This window comes from Biomphalaria glabrata, chromosome 9 (assembly GCF_947242115.1).
Source record: "Biomphalaria glabrata chromosome 9, xgBioGlab47.1, whole genome shotgun sequence".
NCBI classification, from domain to species: domain Eukaryota; kingdom Metazoa; phylum Mollusca; class Gastropoda; family Planorbidae; genus Biomphalaria; species Biomphalaria glabrata.
The window spans coordinates 29,344,670-29,369,552 of NC_074719.1; the positions used below are offsets into that span (position 1 = coordinate 29,344,670).

At 32.3% G+C, this 24,883-nt stretch overlaps 1 protein-coding gene across 1 annotated transcript in view; it reads left to right on the forward strand.

The window, feature by feature from the left end:
• Window positions 1–24,883, forward strand: part of LOC106059171 (uncharacterized) — a 40,400-nt gene that overhangs the window by 4,664 nt on the left and 10,853 nt on the right. Inside the window, exons 2-15 of the mRNA XM_013216730.2 lie at window positions 4,655–4,738; window positions 5,008–5,567; window positions 6,598–6,721; window positions 9,780–9,895; window positions 11,713–11,865; window positions 14,346–14,585; window positions 16,305–16,397; window positions 16,837–16,903; window positions 18,539–18,690; window positions 22,555–22,656; window positions 22,741–22,884; window positions 22,978–23,203; window positions 23,399–23,612; window positions 24,022–24,145. Coding sequence (XP_013072184.2) covers window positions 4,684–4,738; window positions 5,008–5,567; window positions 6,598–6,721; window positions 9,780–9,895; window positions 11,713–11,865; window positions 14,346–14,585; window positions 16,305–16,397; window positions 16,837–16,903; window positions 18,539–18,690; window positions 22,555–22,656; window positions 22,741–22,884; window positions 22,978–23,203; window positions 23,399–23,612; window positions 24,022–24,145 — 2,370 coding nt within the window. The 5' untranslated portion in view covers window positions 4,655–4,683. The remainder of the gene's footprint in view (window positions 1–4,654; window positions 4,739–5,007; window positions 5,568–6,597; window positions 6,722–9,779; window positions 9,896–11,712; window positions 11,866–14,345; window positions 14,586–16,304; window positions 16,398–16,836; window positions 16,904–18,538; window positions 18,691–22,554; window positions 22,657–22,740; window positions 22,885–22,977; window positions 23,204–23,398; window positions 23,613–24,021; window positions 24,146–24,883) is intronic.

Consider the following 24,883-nt stretch of genomic DNA (forward strand, 5'->3'; position numbering starts at 1 on the left):
TAAATAAGATTTCATGAGAATATCGTGGGGTGTTCGATAAGTAACGAGTTTTGGAGGTGTTCGATAGATGTAAGTTACTCTAGAGTAACTTACATCTATCGAACACCTTCGTTTTAAGGTACTTATCGAACACCCCATTGTATTTTAAAAAATTCTCCTTTATTTCGATGATTATAAAGAAACTAGTCCATTCTTATTGTGCATCGTCCATTTCTTGATAGTTAAGTTATAATTAGTTTCATTTTCACCCGAGGATCATTTTTTTACTTATATTCAAAGTGCATTGGTAATATTGGTATAAAAATTTCACATTTTTTGAACTCTTGGGAAGAGTGGAGTGAGTCTCGGGTTAAGGGTATTTTTTAATGCTAATGATGCTTCAGCTCAAAAAAACTATATAATACGCTTCTAATTAGGCTGAGAAATATTTACAACTATTTATTTGAAAGTGTCCTTTGTTACCTAAACATGAAAATTGAGGTTTAAAAAGGGGGTGTTCGATAATAGCAGTTTTTATATAAGCAATCTCAGCTTCGTAAGATATCGAACGCCATTTTAATGTTAAAAATAAATATGCTAATTATAGTAACTATAGATATTCTAGATTTTATAGATCTAGTTCTCTCTCTCTTTTCTTCTATAAATTCAAATTCTAGAGATCTAGGATCTAATCTAGATCTATATTATATGAATTATTATGAATTTATGATATTTAGATCTAGATTCTAGCTGCTAGCTATTACTAAACTATTAATAATCAGTTTAGTCTATCATCTATAAAGTTAAAATTTGAATTATTTGCAATGTAATATATAAATGATTAAATCTGACATTAGTTATTAGTTTGGTAAAGTGAAGTAGGTTAGTCGTTGTGCTGACAAAATGAAACCCTTGTTTGTTTGTAAAATGTTTGACATGTTTCGGATGTTCCTTCAGAGTTGAAGATAGTTTACTTCCTAGTCCAAACCTCCCGCAGGACGACAAAGGATGGGAGCAGGCAGGGTTTGAGCCCAGGACCATCGATAAATCCAAATGACAGTCCAGCGCACAAACCACATGACCAGGCAGCCCTTGTTAACTGTCAACCAGGGGCAGACTGGGTATCGAAATTTGGTGGGCATTAGCAGAGATAACCCAGCCCACAAATGGTGTGCTATATTATATGCATCCTATTTCTCTTCAAAATATGTTAAGTTTGATAATAAGTTGAAAAATGCATGTGTAGGTTTGTGTAAACTATTTTATTTATGCATGTAGGTAGTCTAAATATTATTTACAATAAAAAGTAATGAGCTTTAATGAATATGTAAATGTTATTAAATGTTCTGGACCAGTTTCTGTATTACTAAAAGAAATAGAGCCTAATGCTTAAAAAGGCACTTACTTAACAACATGAAAAGCTGTTGATTCTGTATACATTAGCATATTATGTTCATAATCATGTCCAAATCAATTTCTTGTAAAACATTAACATAAAATTTACAAATTGTTCTTGTGCCATGGTGCTTATCAGCCTATTCTTTATAAATGTTAATGGGTGGGTGCTTCTTTCACTAGCTACTTGAGTACATGACAGCATAAGCACTAATTTATAAGTTAAGTCAAGATATGTCACTTGTACCACACTTTGCTCTCAATGTTCTGTTCATATTTGTTGTTTCCCAAACTTATATCAATCCAAGGGTGATGTTTTCAGTTTGTCCCACTGCTCAGCTAGATTCATCAATTCGCTACATACATTTTCTGCTGTATTTGAAATTTCTGGGATCACGACTTGCAAGGTCTGCATAAAAGATGTCTTGCAAGACTCAAGATGACATTAAAAACTGAATTTCATAACCTTTTTTTGAGCATTAAGAATTATCTAACCATTTTCCTGTTCTCCTGGCATTCGCTTTTTCATCTTTGTCATTTTCTCAGGCACACTTCAATTTCTAGTGCCAACTCTTTTGGTATCTGCTCACATCACAAAGTCATCTGTTGCTTTCAGTCACCACCTCAAAATCTTGTCTGATTGTCTTCATCTTGGTTTTTGTCACATACACCATGATCTCAGAACACCCATTTCATTTTTTGAAAGTAATTTGAAAGTGATGTTAGTTCAATGACAAATATGTCAATATGGTTTTATATCTGTTATATTCAGTAATGCATCTTTGAATGCTATGGATCTAAGAAAATTCCATGATTAACAATTTTTTCATCCAGGGTGTAAGGCGCTTCCATTTTGCTACCACGAAAACTTAATCCCACATTTTCTTAAAATTTTTAAAACAATGTGTTCCATTACATTTCTCCTCTTTCTGACTTGATTGCATCTCAAACTCATCCGATTTGAAAAAAAAAAAATTAAGTGTCATTCTCTCTTACAAAATATGCTTTGGAAATTAGTTAGAGCCATCTAATTTTTTAATCATGTTCTTCTATTCTTTGATGAACATGATGTCTATCTTTCTTGCCTTCAAGAGATGCATTTTTTTATTGTGCTTTGCAAATACCTAGTCAACATTACAGAATAAAGCCATGTTTTCTTCATTGAAAGTTAGTCACTAATGGTTTGTTCTGTCTTTGTCTCAAAAAGCTTTTTGAAGAATTTTGCTTAGTGTCAATTTTTTGGTTTCAGCTACTCATATAGTTTAAAATTTAATGCTTCTGTTAATAGTGGATCAGGTAAAAGAACGTCAGCTTCATCCTTGACTGAGACTTTGCGATCATGCTTTGGTGTTTCCTTGTCAACTAAAATGGCTCAGAAGTACAACAACTATGGTTCATCTTGAACATTTTTTCATATGACTGTGGAGCCCTATTTTGGAGAGACATTCCCATCCACATATATTGCAGGTTAAGGTAGCCTTCACTTTGGTGGTAGAGGAACCAGCCATTTTTCGTATGGTACACTTTTCTTCCATAGCTGAGGCCCTTGTTTTTTCACTGTCTATAGCTTGGTCACTGTCTTTCTACATTTAGTGCGGTCTAGGGCACGACATGGCTTAAATTGTGCTGATGTGCCTAAACTCAAACCCTAGGGCTATGTCTTCTCAGTGGTCAGTATCAATTTTCACTGTTTTGAGGTCCCATTTTATTACATCCATGTAATGGAGGTGGGGGCGACCAGTTTTTCTTGAGCCAGACGCGAGTTGACCATAGAGAATGACTTTTGGAATGCGATTGTTCTCCATCCGTCGAACATGTCCGAGCCAGCTCAGGCAGCATTGTTTGAGGACTGTAAAGATGCTGGGAAGACCTGTATTGTACACTCTCTCTTGCCATGTGATTTTCAAGATCCTTCAGAGGCAATGCAAGTGGAATTGGAATGAGTTTAGTTTTCTCTCTTGCTTTACGTAGGTAGTCCATGACTCACTGACGTACAGTAGCGTACTCAGGATGCATGCCTTGTAGACTTCCATTTTGGTCTTTGTAGTGAACTTCTGGTTTTCCCAAACTCTTGGCCTGAATTTATGGCCTGATGCAGCCTTCCATGTGTTTTTATTTATCTCCTCTTCCAGAAACAGGTCATCTTGAATTGTAGATCCATCGATCACCGGTGGACAATGATTTTGCAAAATATGTAGGTCGCAGCTAGGGCTGTGTAGCCACATGAAATACCACACTCCTCTTTAATCTTATTATTATAGATAATGGGTGGTTATCCCCATTGACATCCTCTGGTCTTTGAAACCTTCATATTTTTAAAATACTAGTAAAATTTAAATGTTATAAATCTATAGCTCATTTAGGTAAGTTTCAAAAATATTTTTTGTTTCTGTTTTCTATGTATTTCTGAATTGACATACCTTTAAATTTAACCTAGACTATCATAGATTAATTTGTTGTTGTTCAAAGATTGGGAATCACATTTGTTTACCATTGGTGAATGAGATCAATGGTTATATATAATACAGTAAACTTGATTAGTGTTCACTCCATGGTTTCTGTTTCTTAATTGTTTCTTTGTCATGTCCACCATGCCTCATTCTTAGTTGTGTGTAGGGAGTGTGTGTTTGTGTTTAGATGATACAGTGTTTTGTTAATAAAGAATTTGATTCTTGTAGATAATCAATGTTGAGGAGTGTTACTAGACTAAAGCATTGGAAATATTCATTTAAATCTGTGTGGATGTGTATTTATTTATGTCATTATTTATACTGTATTATGAACAAGAATTTTAGAACCAGAACTATTTATAATGGCCCCTTTATTCTTCCTGGTCAAAAGCCTTTAGAGTTCATCGCTAGTAAATATGTTAATCATAAGCTTCCTCCATTTTGTTACACTTCAGAAACTCCATTACTTGATGATTCCTGTTATCCAGTGTTTAATCTTAGTTTTCTAGATGAGTCCAATTCAGAGAAACGATTCCTTCCTCAGAACTTAAATGATGAATACACTAAGTATGTAGTGCAGTACCCAGCACCAGTTTTGTTTCAACAAGTACCCAGTGAGGTACACATTCCTTTCTCTCTTACTGTCACTAATCAGTTGCAATCTAATAATTGTGTTAAAGAAACAGAAGCTAAAATCATTGATCTTGATATCTTGCAAATCGAACAAAAATGTCAATCACTTACAAACTTGAAGGACAAGGTAGTGCAACATGTGGATGAAAAACAAATATGTCATAAAAAATATAACAGTCGGCAAATATTCCAAATAGATCATGGGAACAATGCACAATTGGAGCTTATGGATCATGACAACAATAAAACATTGTGTAAAGACAAAGCTCTAGTGGTACAAGGTACACAAATGTAGTAGACCTAAAAAAAAAAAAAAAAAAAAAAAGCTTTGCCAACTCCTAATGCATTGTAGATATTTTAAAAAATTAACAAAGCAGTTGTTTTTTTTATTTAGTGATTTGTCTCTTAATGCCTTTCTTCACTTTTATAATTATAGATTAAATACAAATTCTTCATTCTGTTCTCTATTCTGGTTTTCCTCTAAAAATTTTTATAATAGTTTACTATTTTCTTCTTTTCATTATTGACATAATATTTGTCTACATTCTAGGTAAAAATTTAGAACCTATGGATCAATATCCTAGAAGACGAAAGAGGCCAGAAAGTCCATATGATTATTTCCCTAAACACTTCAGAGAGGATGACAGACTACACAGTCGAGTTTCATACTATGAACGTACATCTCACAGATTCACTAGTAGGGATTATTATGCTGATTTTTTAGAAGAACCATACGACAGATTTGATAGATACAGGAGCAATTATTTTGTTCCTGACCATGATTTTGATGCATATCCTCCAAGACTATATGATAGAGAAAGGCATTATAGTCAATATAATGAAGACATGGGTGACATGCCAAACTATTTAGATATTCCTTCTCGGCTGCATCCACAATTACCCCCTTACAAACATGTGCCTCATCATCATCATTGGGATTTTCCTTTTGAAGAGTTAGATTTGCAGTATCAACATGATAGAAGGTCATTATCACCATCATATATCAAACATTGGCCTGAAAATGATTGGGAACAAAGGAGACCAAATACAGATGCTAGAATGCTAAACTACAGAAAATATCCAAAGATTGCTGCCCAGCAGACACAGCAGGTTTGTGTTGTTTTGTTTTGTTGTTTTTTTTTAAATTTAATTGGCTATTCAAATAATAATATTTCTAAATTTGGTTGCAAGATTTTTTTAATTAATATAAAAAAATTAAATATTATTTATGCTTTATTAAATTTTGAATAAATGCAATTAATTTTTAAAACGCATATTAAATTTAAAAGGTTGCTTGATGTTTGAAAGGAAGAAAGTGTTGTATAGTAAATTGTGTCAATGTCTTTCAAGCAGTGGTTCTTTCCACACTTTTCTATGACTCTAAGTTCTGGATGTTCTATAGGAAGCATCTAAAACTCCTTGAATGCTTCTATCAAAGGTGCTTTTGCTTCTTAATGGACATGTGTTGTCAAGACTCCCGTACATTTGAGACCCAAAGAAAAGCTCTTGCCGAAAACTGGCACAGATGATAAAAAGAAAACTTAAACAGACCCCTGGCGGACAACACATCATATTTGGCAATATATATATCTCCTCCTCCCAGATGTATGCAAACGCGACAGGAAGCTCTTCAAAATCAACACTAGTAACTGGGAAAAAGTAGCACTGGATAGATCCACATGGAGAGAGAGCATAAAGGAAGGGTCTCTGATTGCAGATGCCATACACAACAGAAGCAGAAAGAAGGGTGAAAATGCAATGGCACTGGTGATCACATATGCCCAACCTGCGGTCGCAGCTGTGTATCAAGGATTGGCCTCTTTAGTCACACAAAAAGTTGCAAAGGGAAAAGATCGTCTCTCGAGACGTAAAATGCCACAGATAGCTCCTCCTTCACCATTGAAGGTGAGCGCATTTCTCATATCCTATAAACTCGAAGATGACTGTAAAGCCCAATCCTTGCTTTTTAAAGCTGGTCTCATGGGTAGGTTTGTTCGGTTGATCTGGCAATATATGGGTTTGCATGGTCATGTGAAATATGCACTCATCCTTCAAAATTGAAGACAATGCCTAATCTATCACATTTATTGGCTGATAATAGTGATTTAACAAAAATATTTTTATTTCTGTGTGGGATTAGGGTTCTCATCCTCCAAATCTGCAGCACAGACCAGGCTTGCTGAAATTAGAGGGTCACAGATGGGAGTGGAATGCTACAAGTAATATTCCCCCACTTTGTGATTTTGATGCATTGAAATCCAGAGGTAAAATATGACTATTGTTACTAAAGCTCATTGGGAGGGTTCATTAGTATTAAATCTCATGATTCTATTTTGGGTCCATTGTGTTTTTTTTTTTCTTGAGTTGAGGGAATCTTGAAAACATAATTCAAATTCCAGTATTAATCTAAGGTTAAATAGTTTGTCTTAACAAAGGGAATACTAAATGTTATTTTGTATTTGAGTATTTTATTAGGTATGTTTTCTATTTGAAAGTTGTTTTATATTATATTGTATTGAATCTACTCTTGTTTGTCGGATTACCAAAAATGTTAAATTACCAAAGGTTTGTTGCACTTCAAAGAATGTAACTGTATGTGTCAAGAAAATTCTTGGTATAAGATAAGATAATTTTTATTGGTCCAAACAATAACAATATAGATGCAAATACGAACAACATTCACACACTTAACACATACACTATTACACACTCATAACCAGCCCTTTATGAATAGGACTTCTATGTACTTCTCGGTGACGACAGATGACCTTGTAACACTCTGAAAGTGAGAAAAGGAATTTTAAAAATCTTTCTGTTTTAGTCCTAATGGAAAGGAGACAACTACTTCGTTCAGATCTGATGTAACAGTGATTTAATGGGTGCAGGTTGTTTTTGAGGAACCTGTGCGTTTTTTCATGAAAAAGTTCTTCAAGAGATAGTAGCTGTGTTTGAGTGATATAGATGCTTTTGTAATTAGTACTAGTCGACCACGGCGTAGCATATGCCGCTATTTTGCAGGGCCTGCCTTCGACCACTGCAACATATGCGACCCCCAGTGGGCCTCACACTTTCTTAGGACACGTGCTAATTCTAGATGTAAATTATTAAATGAAACCATTTTATATCTTGTAACAGATTTTCCGCGGCTGCCTGATTTACCAGGAGCTCCTGGAAATCTCCTGATATTGCAAAATATATGAAAAAGCCCTGGAAATCTCTGGAAATTATTAAAATCTTTTGAAAACTCATACAAATCTCCTAAAATATATAGACAAAAATTATTTTGGGGTGCCATTCAATATGGGAAAGGCCAATCCTATGTGTGATAAAAAAAAAACGGCATTATGCAATACCCATAATTGTGGAATCTGGTGAAAGAAGCTTCTTGCAGCTTAAATTAATGAAGATACAATTCTCAAAGATATATTGAAAAATTTGGTAATTCTTGCTATTCAGCGTGATCTATGTAGAATAGAATTTGTATGATAAACTGTATGACTCCGCTACACTAAAGGCTCATAAAGTAATTCTCTATGTAGTAAAGAATGAATAAAATGCAAAGACAAATTTATTTTCTAAAACAAACTCTTAATGTTCACCTATTATCCGTATCCCTAGATAATCTTGTCCTCACCAAATCCGTTTGGCACAGGGCCCCACAACATTTGAGTCCAGCTCTGCTATTTAGTCACGGGTGAATACAGAGTAAATTACTTGTTCTCCCCCTCCCCCCCTCTTTTTTTTTCCGCCGCTAAAGTTACGTGGGGTAGAAATAAGAGTTATCTTTCCATGACTTCTTGGTCACAGTGGTTAAGTCCGGCCCTGCTATTTAGTGACAGGTGAATACTACTTGTTGTCCCCCTCCCCTCTTTTTTTTTCTTGGGGTAACTCTAGTCTGACTTGCATAAAAGAGTGAAAGAGTGATCTTTCCTTTACGATTTGGTGTCCAAACTGTTGAGCCATGAAGAAAATTATACATATAGATATTTAGTCTATGTCTTTGTGCCAGTGAAGTATTACCATACCAGCAGGTGATGGCAAAGTTAATTAGACTGCTGATGGTTGCTGTATAATATAGAAAAGTTTAATTATTGTTTTGTCAATTTTAAGTTTTCTTAGCTTTCTAAGATAGAAGAGTTGTTGATGAAATTTGGTGTAAAGGTTTTGACAGTGTTTACTCCATTTCAGTTTGTTGTTTATGGTTGTACCTAGGTTTTTATATTTTTGTACTTTATCTATGGCTTGTTTGTTTATCTGAATTTCGGCAAGATGGCCTTTATGTTTCCTAAAATCTATTATTTCTGAAGTTTTCTGAACATTTAAAATTAGAAAGTTTGCTAACATTCAAGTTAGATAGTTTTTCTATTATGAGATGTGGTTGGATGGTTGTGAAGACAGATACGTCAACAAATAACACTCAGGCATGGTGTTTCTGAGTATCAAGATGATGGTAAGACGATCCAGCATGAGTAAGCATTGCATCCTATGTTCTTCTTGGCAGTTTGTAAACAAACTGGTGCGGGTCAAGATGTGTTTCTACTTCTTACTACAGTAGATGTTTTAAAATCATTTTCTCTAAGCACTTCATTGGAACTGATGTAAGTGCTATGATTGTTACTAGAAGCAATGATCTTTTTGGGTGCTGGTATTTTTTCTGATGTCTTCCTAATGGTAGGTATCTGTGCGTTTGCCAGATCTTGTTAATATAGCACAGAAGATACAAGCTAGTTGTTCTGCTTACTTGCTTTACAAGTTTTCCTCTTAATTTGTCGGGTCCCGACAATATGACACCAATATGTGAACAAAGTTATTGACATTGCTATTCTTTAAACCAAGATAAAAGTTCTTTAATCTATGAGTGTCAGTTCTGTGTTGCTTATTACTCGAGTATTATATGCCTGTAACAATAAGAGAAGCAACTTGCTGGGACACTTTTCTTTTTAGAATATTTGCTTTTTGTAAGTTGTGTGAAGTTTTCTGCAAATAGTTTGTGAAGAATATAACTTAGGAAAAGTAATGGGCTTCTGAAGTTTTTGATTTACATCTTCATGATAAATCCCTGGTAATAATTTGCATCTGTATTATCCTTGAGGACATTTGTCTTTCACTTTTGCATTATACATTATAACAAGGATATGTTCATATCACTATTTCACTCGAACATTTTGATCATCAGAAAGTTGATTTCAGTTTAAATTATTCATTGTTAAACATTCTTAGTCTGTAAAGCAATCAAACACATTCAATGAAATAATATACTAATGGTATGTTGTTTTTTTTTTAATGTAAACCTATAATGATTTTAACTAACTTTATTTTAAGGAAAGCAGAATCCACAGATATTGAATCAAAACATCCAATCAAACAAAGCTCATGGAAGTCAACAGCAGAAGAAAGAAGTATTCTTAAAGAGTAGAAGTCCATCTTCAAAAGCAATAGTAAGATATTGATAAATAAACATCAATTGGGAAGGTGGCAGGGGGGGGGGGGTCCACATTTGGTTGGGCCCTTAAAAGAATGTCCTAAATGTTGTTGTTGTATTTTTTCCATTAAATATCACGCCACTGCCATATAATTTTGCTATTCACGTAGAATCAAACGTAATAAACAGCATTGATGATGTTATAGATAACCTTTGCTGCACAGAAAGCATGACATGAGGCGATATGAATTGAGATTTGTAACTTGTGTATCTCGCCAATATAAACAATGAGTCTTAATAATTATTTTTTGTTAATTTTACTTACATACTGTACCAATCAGAATTTAGACATTTATTTATTAAAAACATCGTCTTATGTCATATTGTCGAATGTCAAAATGCAGGGGCCCTAAAAAGGTCAAGCTCCTCAGGTCCCCAATCTGGATGGTGGTTCATGGTTTGGTATAGAAGTCACCAAAGTTGATTTCAAGCTATAAGTTAAACAAAAAAAATATTTTAAAAATACTTTACAAAAAAAAAAACTTATATTAAGCGTAGTTGTATTAATTAGTTCCAATCAGCCATGTAAATGAATTTGTAATTGATCTACAATAACAATGATAAATCTGTGGAATTAGAAATATTTTTCATAATTGTTTTTGTTTACCGCAATTTCATGCTTTTAGCTTTCTGAATAATTTATGATCCTGTCAATTGACTGGACCAGTTGAGAAAGAGGTGGGGAGTGAAAAAGGAGTATATAAGTGAATGTTATGGTGATCGTGTTTTAAATGCATATTTATTATTTTTTAAAAAGTCGAACGACCTGAACTTTAACTCAGGGCTCAAGCCAACACACTAACCACTATGCCAGGGACTTGCATATGAAATAGAAGGTTTTATAGTTATCTATTGTTAGTTTCAAGCTTTAAAGCTTTCTCTCTACAGACATTGAAGTCAACTTCAACTAATTCACCACATCAGTCAAGTATAATTTCTTTCCCTTGTTTGATATAAAAAAAATTACTAATAGTTAATTTAATCAATTCTTGTTTTGTCAGATAGATCTGAGATAGGGTGTAGGAGAAATAAAGTGTACAAGCATTCAACCAGACAGACAGAGGGTGTAATGATATTTTAAAATTTTATTTTGTCGATAACTTTTGACAGCATTGTAATTTTTTTTACTTCATTCTAAAAAATGAAAAAAAAAAAATCTTTGCTTAAAATGATTTAGTTGTGTTTTCTATGTTTTATATTTCACAGCATGTACCCACTAGCTTATTACTGTCTCATTTGCTCAATTCTGAGGCTTCTGAGATCTTTTTGTTATGTTGATTCATTTTGTAAAATATTGTTAAAACTCTTTCTCATTGATTCATTTGAAATATTTTTAGGCACCATTTAGGTCTCAGTTCAACTCTTTTCTTTTTTTTTTTCTTTAAAAGGAAATATTTTATTTAAAAAATGTTAATGTAGCTGGAACCTTTTTTCTTTTTAAAATCTCAATGAAATCCATGAAGATGAACAAACTTTGAGCTCTAGCCATTCTGGATAAGCAAAGGATTTCAGCTTACAACAAAGTAACAATTCTAGAGCAACCTCGATTACACAATTTTCTAGTTTTTTGTCAATGCTTAAGTTTTTGTTAATCTAAATTTAAATATACCTTGAAGATTCACTTGTTCCAAATGTACGTATTTTATGTTAGAATTTATTTGAAAACATTTTTCTTCATTTTGTATGCACATTAGTTTTAAATTAATCCACAAAAAGTCTTGTAAATATTATTGAAATCCTCCCAGATTTGATACAATTTTATTTTACTCTTAGACAACAGCAACTGTTCTGAGTGAAGATTCAAGTAAAGTAACTTTTGCTAAGCACCTCCATAAGTTCATTACAAAATTAAAGAAATTTCCAGAGAAAGAGAACTCCATTCAAACTTATGAAAATTGTTTAATGTCATGCCATTTACCTCTTAAGGTAAGATTTCTTTTTATTTCAAAAATTAACCTATTAAAATTGGTCCTTGAAAGTTTCCACAAATCAGGAAAGGTCTATATTTGCAATCCACAATTTATTACCTTGTTTGTCAAAGATACATATATAAAATCTCTGGGATATATTCCTTTAAATTTCATTTGTGGTTTTAACTTTATTTGATTTCAGTAAAACTGCTCAGTGTTGTTAATCAATATTAAAAATATGATTTGATAAGAACTGAAAAAAAAAGGGGGGAAACTAATCTTAATTATTGAATCCAAAAAAAAACAAACAAGATTACAAAGAGCGTTAGTGTTATCACACAAACTCAAAGGTGGCTTCGACCAGATCTGCCCATATATAAGGAATATTCAAGCCATGGACTTTTTTTTTTATTGAAGTAATAAGAGCAGCAAAGATTATGATTACTGTCCTCGTTTAATGTTAGTGAAAAGGCCTTGGCTGTGTTTTATCACACTCACATCTGCAATATTTTAAGTTTTAATATCACTGCCTTGTATGGCAATCTGAACATTTAAAAATAAAAATAAACTTCATAGAATCCTAAATGCTGCTGGTAAAGTCGTTGGCAAAAAACAAACCCCATTTGGGCAGCTGTTTGAGACAAACATCCATAAAAAAGCTAAAAAGATTCTAGAAATAAAAAATCACCCTTTGGGTCAGGATTTTGTGATTTTACCATCACAAAAGAGATTCAAGACACCGATACCAAAGACAAACAGACACAAAAATGTTTTTGTTCCCCTGCAATCAAATCATTAAATAGAAATAATCTGATATAAACTTTTCAGATGTAAATTATGAGTGAGTCTTGATGTGAATATAATTTTGGTTCTGATAGTTATAATGTTTAGTTTGGTGTAATGCACAAATTGTAAGACGAATGTCCTTAATACTAAATATTTAATTTAAAAATTTAAGGGTTTGCTTTCAGAAAACAAAAAAGTAGCTGTTGTGCAGAACTTTGCAAGATCTAAATACCATGATATCAGATGTTTAATCTCTCTTTCTAGATTATGTGATCTAAACAGGATTGACAGACAGACAGATCCCACAAAACTAATAGCAGCTTTTCCCCTTTCTGGGGCTGCTAAAAAAAAAATCATTAAACATTTGCCATTTACCTGTATTTATTTCATACACATAAAGCAAACATTAATTATTATGTTGTCACATTGTCACTAAGGAATTAATAGGCTTATACCATTTTAAAAAAATCTTATAGCTGACAAATTTAAAGATGTTTAGTATTTAGAATTTAAAAAAACACTATAAGTTCAATCAAGATACAGTGTTAAGGAACACATTTTTTGAAAAGATGATAGCTATCAACTGAAGTCCTTTGTCAATGTTTAATGACAAGTAGTGAATATAAGGCCGGATTTATGGGAGGGCTGGCGGAGCCTCCACCAAAAAGGGGCCTCCACATTAGAGAAAAATATATAGGAATTTCAATGGGTCAGAAAATTTTAAGTATTTTTTTCTCATTTTTAGTGCTAACACTTTAAATCTTATGTCAAGAGGCAACAATGTAATTAAGAAGTGTCCAGTTGTAGTTGTAGCATGCCCAGAATATGTAATATAATATATGCAATCTATGTAATAACTGGATTTACAGCAGTGTGTCTACCAAGGGCCTTGCCCTCCACAAAGTAAACATATGCACTTTTTTAAAAAGTAAAATATGCAAATTAAATATATTTAAAAAAAAAAAGAAAATGAGATTAAATTTAAAAGAACTCTACTTCTTCTAAAATATAGCATACTTGTAGATATAAGTATTTCTATTCAGACGTGCATTCTTATTAAAGCTTTTGAAAGAGTGTAGAGGCCTCCACAAAAATCTTGCACCAGGGCCTCAAAATATGTCAATCTGCCTCTAGGTAAATACAATTTCTAATGGGTTTTGATATCCTTCTAGTTATTGTAGTTAATAGCTGATGTCCTTCTAGTTATTGTAGTAAATAGATGATGTCCTTCTAGTTATTTTAGTAAATAGCTGATGTCCTTCTAGTAATTGTAGTAAATAGCTGATGTCCTTCTAGTAATTGTAGTAAATAGCTGATGTCCTTCTAGTAATTGTAGTAAATAGTGGATGTCCTTTTAGTTATTGTAGTAAATAGCTGATCTCTTTCTAGTTATTGTAGTTAATAGCGGATGTCCTTCTAGTTATTTTAGTAAATAGCTGATCTCTTTCTAGTTATTGTAGTAAATAGCTGATGTCCTTCTAGTAATTGTAGTAAATAGTGGATGTCCTTTTAGTTATTGTAGTAAATAGCTGATCTCTTTCTAGTTATTGTAGTTAATAGCGGATGTCCTTCTAGTTATTTTAGTAAATAGCTGATCTCTTTCTAGTTATTGTAGTAAATAGCTGATGTGCTCAAATAAGTAAAAAGTGAGTGACTTCAGCTTGTATCAATTTGATCCTCTTTACCATTGAAGTGACTCTTTCTTCCCAGACTTTCTATGTAGTCACAGATGTCATACAGCAGAACAAAACATATTTCTCTGGAGTCCTCTATATTAATGATCTGTTCATCACTAGAACCAGCAGTGCTAACAAGAAATCTCTAAAACATAGTGTTTATGAAAGTGCTGTAGATTTGTTAAAAACTAAGACTGTTAATGAACTTTTGGCTCAAATGGATCCTGGTGTTGATAAAGGTCAAGGTCTGGATCCTTTTGGTGGAAACTATGAGGTATAGCTCTATATTAAATAACAGTTTTGGTATTGTATTAACTTAAACAATTTAACATTAAACCTTTGTTGTTTTTACAAAGCTTATATTAACTCAGTCTGTCTGGTCAAAAGGTTGTACACGTTATTTCTCCAACACCTAATCTTGGATCAAGCTGAAACTTTGCACAATTATTTCTTTTACCTGACAACACAAGAATCTAAAATAAAAATTAACCAAATTATTGGTAATAAATTATTTTGTTTGGTATCTTGAACAAGGGAAAGAAATTTTACTTGACTGAAGTGGTGGTATAAGCTGAATAGCTGTAAAGTAATTTTGAAACAAACAATAGATAACTTCTACAAACTTCTATTTTCATATTCACATCACTGGCAGAGTGGTTAGTATGCAACTTGAGGAGGCATAAACCATGAGTTCACATTCAGATTGTTCCCACTCCCCACCACACCCTTTTTTTATAAGGGCTTTTAAAAACTGATTACAGTAAAATTCACTCAGATATCCCTTTCTTTCTTGACACCCCCCCCCCCCCCCCCCCCAAATTTTCCCAACTGGTATAAATAAGTGATTAAGTATAAATAAGTCATAGTGTATTGAGAAAGCTAAATGCACGAAATTGTGCTAAACAAAAGCAATCGGTAAAAATATTTCTAATTGCATAGATTTATTATTGTTAGTCTAGATCAGTGATGCCTAGCCTAATTGGACCTGCAGGCCATTTGAATTTCCGACACTCGTGTCACAGGCCACATGGCCGAAAATGTACAAAATAATGAAATTGACCTAAAACAAGATTATTAATAGAAACTTGTGGATCTAGTACTTACATTAATTAATGGGATATTGGAAGTTCATCTTTTGTTTTAGTGTCAGAAACTGATTTTTCTCTACTTAAAATGTGAGCAACACTGTAGATAGCTTTACCAATGACTCATATTCTTGTCTCTTGTTGGTAAAATTCCTATTCCTTCAAGCGTAGTTTAATAGTCTTTATTTCGCTGTCAAACTAAGAATGTTTTATAATCCGTTTATATGTTGTGCTTTAAAATAGCCACAGTTTACAAAACAAATATGTTGGTTCCACAAAAAAAGTGAAGATCCATTCACTTTTCCTGGTAGATTCTAATCAGAGTCACTTTTAGTTTCTTCGACTCTCCCATTTTATAAATCTACAAATTTTAAATGTCATGGTACCACGCCTCGGGCCGGATCTGGCCCGCGGGCTGTATTTTGGGCATCACTAGTCTAGATCCATTACAAATTTAATTACATGACTGATCCAAACTAATTGATACAATTACACTTCCTTTAAGCTTTATTTTTTTTTTTTTAAAGTATTTTTAAAATGTTTTTCTTGTTTTTTATTTTCTATTTAAATTGTTTTATAATAAAATGAGCACTAAAAAATGTCAATAAAATTGTTAAAGTGCCTGTTTAGTAATAAAGCAGAGAAGTAATTCTTTGCTAATCAGGGAAAGTGTAGAGCTCATCTCTGGTGGCTTCTTTCTAGTCTATTTTCAACATAGCATCTGAAGACTAAGTTTGCTTGTGCAAATACTGTATTTTAGGAAATGGTTTGTATTTTAGGAGCTAAATCACACATTTATGATACTGTTTTTTTTTTCTTTTATTTTCGCCTTTTATGTTTATGGTGTTGTATATATATATATTTATATATTTAAATCCATATATTAAGTGTTCAACAAATATTTTTAGACCCAGGAAACACTACAAAATAAGTTAAGCAAACTTCAAGAATACATCAAGAAAAGCTCTTCAGAAAACCAGCCTTTCACTACAGTCAATCTGGTAAATTGTGTGAAGAAAAAAATTCATTGTCAGAGTTCAGTTGATTTTTTATTTAAACACCTTAAAACTTTTATTATTGAGATCCAATATGCAACAAATGTTAGCTTTAGTTGCCTGTTTGACTTGAAAATGTAAACAAAATTGTTTACATTTCATTACATTATCTATAAAAAAAAATGTTTCTTATTTTATTAAAATGTGGTTTTGATAATTTAACGTTTTGTTCGTAGATATTTTAGTTTTTAGATAGCTAATAATATATAATTATGAAATGATAATTATATGAAATAAATTTTTATGAAGTAACACTTTTAAAGACCAAAATGTTGGGATGGAGAGTTTATTATATTTAAAATAAAATTAATTAATAATTTAAAATTTAAAAAAAACTTCCATTTTTTCAAACTTTAAACTAAATTCCTAATATTTTATTATTTAGGCCTTTACAGAGTCGAGATGTGGTCTGCGACTTAACTTTGACTATGAAGCTATTCAGACAGAGAGAGGTAATGCTAATCATTTTTTTTTTTCTTAATTTTAACTTTTTTTTTATCCAAGGCTCATTGAGACCCAAAGAAAAGACCTTGCTGAAGACAGGTGCAAAAAACAAAAAGAAAACTTCAATAGACAGTCTGCGGACAACCGCTTTGTCTGCATAAGATGCAGGAAAATTTAGATACAACTGGGTCTGCATAGTCCTATGAAACACTGAACTCATCCTTAGTCTTTGGAATCGAAGATGTTGCCATTATTATTATTGTACACATTGTATGTCTAAATTACATTGATGATTTTATTTGATGATTGTTTCATGGGTCCCAAGGTATTGTAAAATTATATTGTTTTCTTGATGTTTACTCATGTATACTAAATCTAAATACATTTTATATTTTCATTTTTTATTAGCGGCCCCTGAAAGGTGAAAAGACGCTATTAGTTTTGTGTGAAATGTCTGTCCGTCCGTCCCATTTAGATCCCGTAAACTAGAAAAGATAGTGAAAATCGGCATCATAATATTTTAGTCCATTCAAAGTTCTGATCCAACGGCTACTTTTTTCTTTTCTAAAAGTGACAAATCTAATTTTTTAAATCACTTATGCAAGCAGTTTTTTCATAAAAAATATACTACTTTTACAACAATTCACTATTAATAGTAACAAACACAGGAGGCTCTTTAGTAGGGGATATGACTATTTACCATATTTTTAACACATTTATGCAAATGGTTTTAGATTTTTTGTTAAAAAATTATTTTTTTTTATATTTATATTGCTACGTTATGTAAGTTCTGTCCTACTAACTACTACATTTACCCAAAAATAATGTTTACTTTTTTTACAGAGAAAAAAATTTATTTAGTATGCATATAGGGTGGACATAATTTAAACAACAATTAATAAGTCGGTTTTCACATTATCGCGTGAATTGCAGTGCTACACTTCAGCCATAGAACACTTAACTAAAGGATTTTTTTTAACGGAAACGTTTTTTTTTTCTTTTTTTTTTTTTTTTTTGAGGATTTAAGAGATTGACCCTTTACAAAACAATTAGATCAATTAGATATTATTATAAGAGTTAGGCCAGGTTCACATTTAACTTCATTCACTTTCACCTATCCTTTGGTCTGCTGGACAGCTGGGGCACCACACAAGATCTGTCAACCTTCTTTCTCCATTCTTCTTTCATTTGTCTTTGATAGAATTTAATTCTGATGCTCTTTCTGAAAATATTGATACCTGCATTTTTATCTGCCTGGGTTGACCACTTTGGGGGCTGATTTTGAGTTTGTGTTTCCACACAAACTGTCTTTGTAACCTTGTTCTATCCTGCAGTGATATATGGCCAGATAGTTCAAAATGTCCGGGCTACTAAGATAGTTCAAAATATCGAAATTACCTCTATACTTAAGCTATATTGTCTTCTCTATGTTTCATGGGTTCATATGTAGGTACACATTTATACTAAGGCTATGTCTTATTAAAGTTTCAGGGATTCATATGTATACTAAATCTTTTTTTTTTCTTGGTGTTTTATGATGTGTCATGCTTTCATATGTATACTAAACTAAAGCTATATTGTCTTCTTGATGTTTCAGGGGTGCATATGTATACTAAAGCTATATTGTCTTCTTGATGTTTCAGGGGTGCATATGTATACTAAAGCTATATTGTTTATTGAAGATCAACCTTTTGTTGATGCCATTGCTCTGACAAGAAAAGAAGCAAAATCCAGAGCTTGTCAAAAAGCTATCACAATTTTCTGTGAAAGTGAGATTGAAACCATTGTTAAAAAGGTAAATAAGTTCACTATTGTTGCAGGAAATATTTGTATACAAGTTTTCTATGAACTGATATATATTCTTTAAGTATATGAAAAAGTTCACACAAAAAAATATGTAATATAGTAGTCAGAAAACATACATATATGCAAAAGCCCTCATTCATTCATAACTAATTCTCCCACTTGCTGTGGATGAGAAAATAAAATGTAACCTGCTACTACTTACCTTTGGTCTATGACAACTAAGGTATTTTCATCATCAAAACCACAGCGGTTAAATTTATCAAAAAGGATTTTTTATTCGCAGTTACTCCAAATTGTTGTTTTTTTTTTAGATCTGACATATTGAAAACTTCTGTTTTTAAACACTTTATGTTTTGTGAATATTTTTCTCTGGATATTAACACTCGGTTAGCTCAGTATAGCATCAGACTTTAAATCTGAGGGTGTCAAGGATTCAAGTCCTAATGATTACTTTTAAAATTATTTTTTAAATAGTGTTTTTTGCACAATTTAATTTTAATATGAGATCTACATAAAAGTTAAAACGGAATTTATAACCTTGATCCTATGATGATTTCTAACACTTGATTAAAAAAATGGTGTTTGAAAACATCAGAGAGCCCTTCAAATATTTCGATACAAATTTGAAAAGTTGAAGTATGCTTATATATAATTGTATGTAGGAATATTTTCTAAGGCGTAGAGGGGGGGGATGGATTAACTGATATTGGTCATCAAATTCACAGGCAAAACAAATGTGTTTGGGAGATGTTTGGGTCATAAAATTAGATGTAAGAGAGACCCAAGTGTTTTGAAGGGTGGGGAGAGGGGGGCAGTGTGAAAAAGGGGAGGGGCTAGAGAAAAGTGGTAAAGAATTTCCAGGCCAGAAGTGAGTGTGTTTGGAAATGTAAAAGTCACTAGAATACATTAGTCAAATATGTTCATTAAGTCCTTCAGCACCAATACAATGTCTTAGATCAGGTCACAGAATGTCATAATAAAATATATTTTGTAACGCGAAGCATCTTAATATGTATGCAAATAAATTCTCATCAAATCTTTTCTCAGAGGGTTTCAATCTGTTCCCTGTTGTTGCCCTCTACAAGGTGTGTGTGTATTTGATCTGCATTTTATTGTGTTCCCTATTTGGTATGTTTCCAACATATCTCTTAATACTGATGTCATTCTAAAGAATATTTTTATGAAATTATTGTGATTGCCTAATTACATGTTGGCAGTGTTTGGTTCATGTCTATTTGTGTAAGGTCTTAGGTTAGGCAGCCTCCTCTAGCATTAACCTTCTAATATGCTTAACATTCAGCCTTAACAGTTTGTGTTGCTTTGTCTGTTGCTCATCTAATCTAGAAATCATTTTCTACAATTTAATTTTCTTTGTATAATTTGAACTACTAATGACATGTTCCCACTCTGCCTTTCTCCCTTCCTTCAGCACTATGCCCCAACCCTCCCCTCCCCAAATCATAAAATGTTTAATGTGCCATTAATAGTTTTAATTTTAAATTTGTGTGCCTGTGTTGAATTTAAAATATCTAAGTAAGGTAAAATGTGCCAACTATTTAAATGTTTGGACAAATTTTAAATTTCACTAAAACTTGTATGTGTCGTTGGGTGTAGATGTTGACTTAAACCAAAAAGATATTTATCACCACTCAGCAGATCAAAAAAAGACTGAAGGAGATAAATATTTGACATCCACCTTTTTTTAAGATGAGGAATTGACTATTCTATATCAATTTTAAATAATCAAATGTATACACACTGCTGGTGATCTGAAAATTGTTCATACCTAACAATGAAAGGTGTAAGTTTTTTCTTTGACTTGAGATTAATTGGATTTCTCTTCATAATTTTCTTTTCTTGCCTCTCCAGTCTGTCCAAATAGATTTGACTATGTTGTACTTGGAGGACAGATTTTTTATGCATTCTATTCTATTCATACTATTTATTAAATACTATCTAGCATCCATAATAAATTGCTGCAGTACATGTTAAGCCTTCATGGCTGATTGTTACAGTGGCTAGTTGTTTTTTTTTTATGGCTTTTTCCCATCATTGATTGTCTGACTTGACCTAGATAACATCTTTTCATATGTCCTAAAGTATAAATACATTGTTATTTTATTTTTTGTCTTCTTTATTGCTTGAGAGATTTAGTTGTGATTGTAAGCATTATTGCCTAGCATCATGTAAAAATATGTATTGTAGTGCTTGTTAATGTCTATAAGTAGTAGGTCATAGTTAGTTGCCTTTTGCTAGACACTTTTAACAACAAATATGTATGACCACTGTAGTTCTCATATAGGTGTATATGTTACCGGCAAAGTGTGAAATCCAGCATTTTGTCGAAGGCCTAGGCATTCTATAGCATGCCCAAAAATGTCAAGCAAAGTACAAAATGAATTCTTGACTTCCTACAAGTGTTTTCTTCAACTAGAAAAGTTTAAGAAAAAGTTGGGAAATGCAATAAAAACTCTTACCAACAGGACATGTGGTAGACTGAAATAGACCAATTTTTTCTTTTGCTTTAGTGGCAGATTTTTTTTTATTAACTTTCTATTATAGAAGTTATTACAGTTGATTGAAACTTTATTATATTGAATTTATATTTGTATTTTTTGTATTTAAGAAGAAACTAAAAAATATTTTTTTTAAATAAGCAGAGCTTTTAAGAGTTTTATAAATTACTTTGAACCCCCTTAGCTGTTGCATGTAGACAATATTGTTGGATAAATGTTTTGGCATATTTTAATCACTTATTTGAGTCTAGTGAGAAGAAATTAAACAGTTTTATATTTACAAATGAATATTACTATTTTGCTTATTTCAAAATTTAAATTGCTTTTAGCATCGGGTATAAAAACATGGCCCTACAGAGAAGAAATATTTGTGGGTTGTTTTTTTTCACTTATTTATAATTAATTTATAAATATATCTTTCCAATTAAGGCATTTTCTACTTTGCCTGACTTAGAACTAGTCATTCTATAGATTTCCCAGACAAAGTAGGAAATGGAGAATGCCTGTGTTTTGCACTTAACCAGTAACATATATAATTTACTCTATTTTTTTTAATAAAAAACTTGAATGTAATATTTTATGTCAGTGACTGAAAATTTGGTACATTCTTTGATATTTTCTAAATTTTATGTTAACTTGGGTGTGCTTATTGAAAGTCAAGAGTCACAAATAACAATGTTCTGTGTATTAATACATGTGAGATGCATCATAATGAGAACCAAAATTAAGAATAATCAAGCTCTTAATTTTTAGTTAAAACAATTTTGCATTTCATTATGTTACTGTTTTCTGAGCATTACAAAAACAAAGCCCAACTCATGCTCTATGTTGAAAACTGAGCCAACAGACTAAACATTTTGCTCAGCAACATGCTACTTTTATGTGGCACAAAGCAATACAAAATTTTTTTTATTTTTTTTTCATCTAAACCTAGTTATTATTTGGTCCCATTGCAGACTTAATAGAGAAGATTGACATCATCCATTTAGAAGCCTGAAAGGTTCAGCAGGCACTATTCACAAGTCAAACCTCAAATCACTGCAGGGAGGAAGGGGAAACCATGTCTCATTTTCTTTTTACTGTCCCAGACTTGCTCAATTCTTATTCAACAGAAGCCAATGATTTGAGCTTCTCACCCCCTCACATAGAGTTTGATGATGAGAATCATGGAGTTCCATTTGAATAAAATGTTGTAATTAAAGCAGAATGATCACTTTAATTTTTAAAGATTAAAATATCAATACTTTACAATTATACTAGACACTCCTTGAAAAACAACCTACCAAAAGTGATTACTGTCTGTAACTTCATTTTTTTATTTTATTTATTTGTACAAGCATTTTATAAGCCAAGTTCCCACTGATGATATTCCCAAGGAAATACAAGAACTCATTAAGAAACACAGAGAAAAGAATGCACTTTTGAAACAGTCTTTAATTGTAAGTACTAACATTATATTTTGTCACTTTTGCATTCTTTGTTATCCAAGTTTTGTACTAACTTTTTCTGAAACTGATCCTCAGCCTACTGAACAAGAGTATGGAGATTTGCTTGATAAGATGATCAATGACCTTAATTCTCCAGTCAAGAAAAAAGTCAATGCTGTTATGACCATTGATAAGAATTGCCTTCAACTGAAGATAAAACTTCTTACTGTGTATAAAATGGTAGAATTTTATTTACATATATAATTTCTGTAGTTCTAAATACATTGTAATTTTTAATCTTATAAAGAGATATCAACATGTGTTTCTGTTTAGATTCATTTACCAGAGGAATCAGTTGCTGTGACCTGTGACCTTTACATAGTGGATCGTTTTATAGCACAAGGGACAGGACCAAACAGAAAAATTGCTCAAATGAATGCTTACAACAAAGGGGCTGAAATCCTTCAAAACTGTACAGGACTTGAAGTACTGACCAATTTCCCCAAGTTTGATGAGTCAGAGTTGAAAAAACCTGATGTTATTGATATTGTATACAAAGGTAGTTTTGTTGATGTCATTTCTTTTTAAAATATTTTTTTTAAAAAAAGTAAAAATTATTTTAGAAGTTAAAATTAAAGTTTGGTATTATGTTGTTGTTTTTTTAAATCTTCAATATTTATTTTATTTTTTTTACAATTTTTAACACTAAAATCAGTGTCTGAAAATGAATGTTTGGTCTCAAATGTGTTCCCAGGCTACAGTAAAATGTACGAGTCCAATCTTTGTAGATTAAATAGATTGAAGCAGTTACCAGAAGGTAAAAGAAAACGTTCAGATCTTGTGCTCATTGAACATGAAGAATGGAGCCTAGACAGACAGAAACATTCACATTGTATATTAAATCAGAGTGCTACACAATGTGGATGTTTATTAGAGTGGATTTCAGAACCAGAAAATGGTTGTTTTAGGTGAGTTAATTACATAGTTAAGATATTGCACCCTTTAGCCCTTATGAACAAATAAATGTTGGTTACATTTTCATTTTACATTTGCCTCCCGATAGGCAACAGTTTTAGTAAAGTGCATTGTAGTTTAGTCATTTATTATGTACATTTGATTCATTATATTGAGCATGAAGAACATTGAAGAGTATTCTAGTCATTCCAATTAGCTTTGGGTGTGACCTGGAAGATTATTTTTCTCTCTTTACATAGTATATATACATATATTGCAATAAACACATTCACATTTTTATTACTGCATAACCAATTAGTCTTGTTTAGTCAAGTATGTTTTATTGAAAGGAATTATTAGTGAATTTTCAAATAAAGTTGTAAATATGAATAAAGATCATAAGAAGATTGAAAATTGTTTTAGGTGTACCATTAAATTGCAAGGTGAAGAAATCTCTAGTTGTTTAGCTAAACAAAGGAAAGTTGCTGTTTCATTAGCATCATCCAAAGCCTTATTTCAACTGTTTGAAAGTCAGCCATTGGTTCATGTAAGTTAAAAACACCATTTCTTAATTGATTAAATAAATTATATTTAAGTAATTGGGAAAATTTGTCTATGATCAGAAGATATTCAACAAATATGGATCGTGCAAATTATGTGGCTTATGGATCATGCAAATTATGTGGCTTAAAGTGCATTTGATATTAAAGCTTATGGCCCAACATCTTGAGCATCAAATAAAGAAATTTGGTTTTCATGGGAGTAGAGAAAAGTTTTGTTTTAAATTTTAATAGAATCATTGAAACTTCTTATTGAACTGATAAGACAATTGATTGGCAAGGTCTAACATTTTATTTACTCAGACAGCATAGTAATGAAAAACAAAGGAGTGCAATAATCTGGACAGGATCACCCAAAGTATAATATAATCTGCATCCATAATTAGCAGATCTATGATCAAGTGGAGCACAATAGACTGGGTCCATGATCAAGTGGAGCACAATAAACTGGGTCCATGATCAAGTGGAGCCCAATAGACTGGGTCCATGATCAAGTGGAGCACAATAAACTGGGTCCATGATCAAGTGGAGCCCAATAAACTGGGTCCATGATCAAGTGGAGCCCAATAAACTGGGTCCATGATCAAGTGGAGCCCAATAGACTGGGTCCATGATCAAGTGGAGCCCAATAGACTGGGTCCATGATCAAGTGGAGGCCAATAAACTGGGTCCATGATCAAGTGGAGCCCAATAGACTGGGTCCATGATCAAGTGGAGCCCAATAG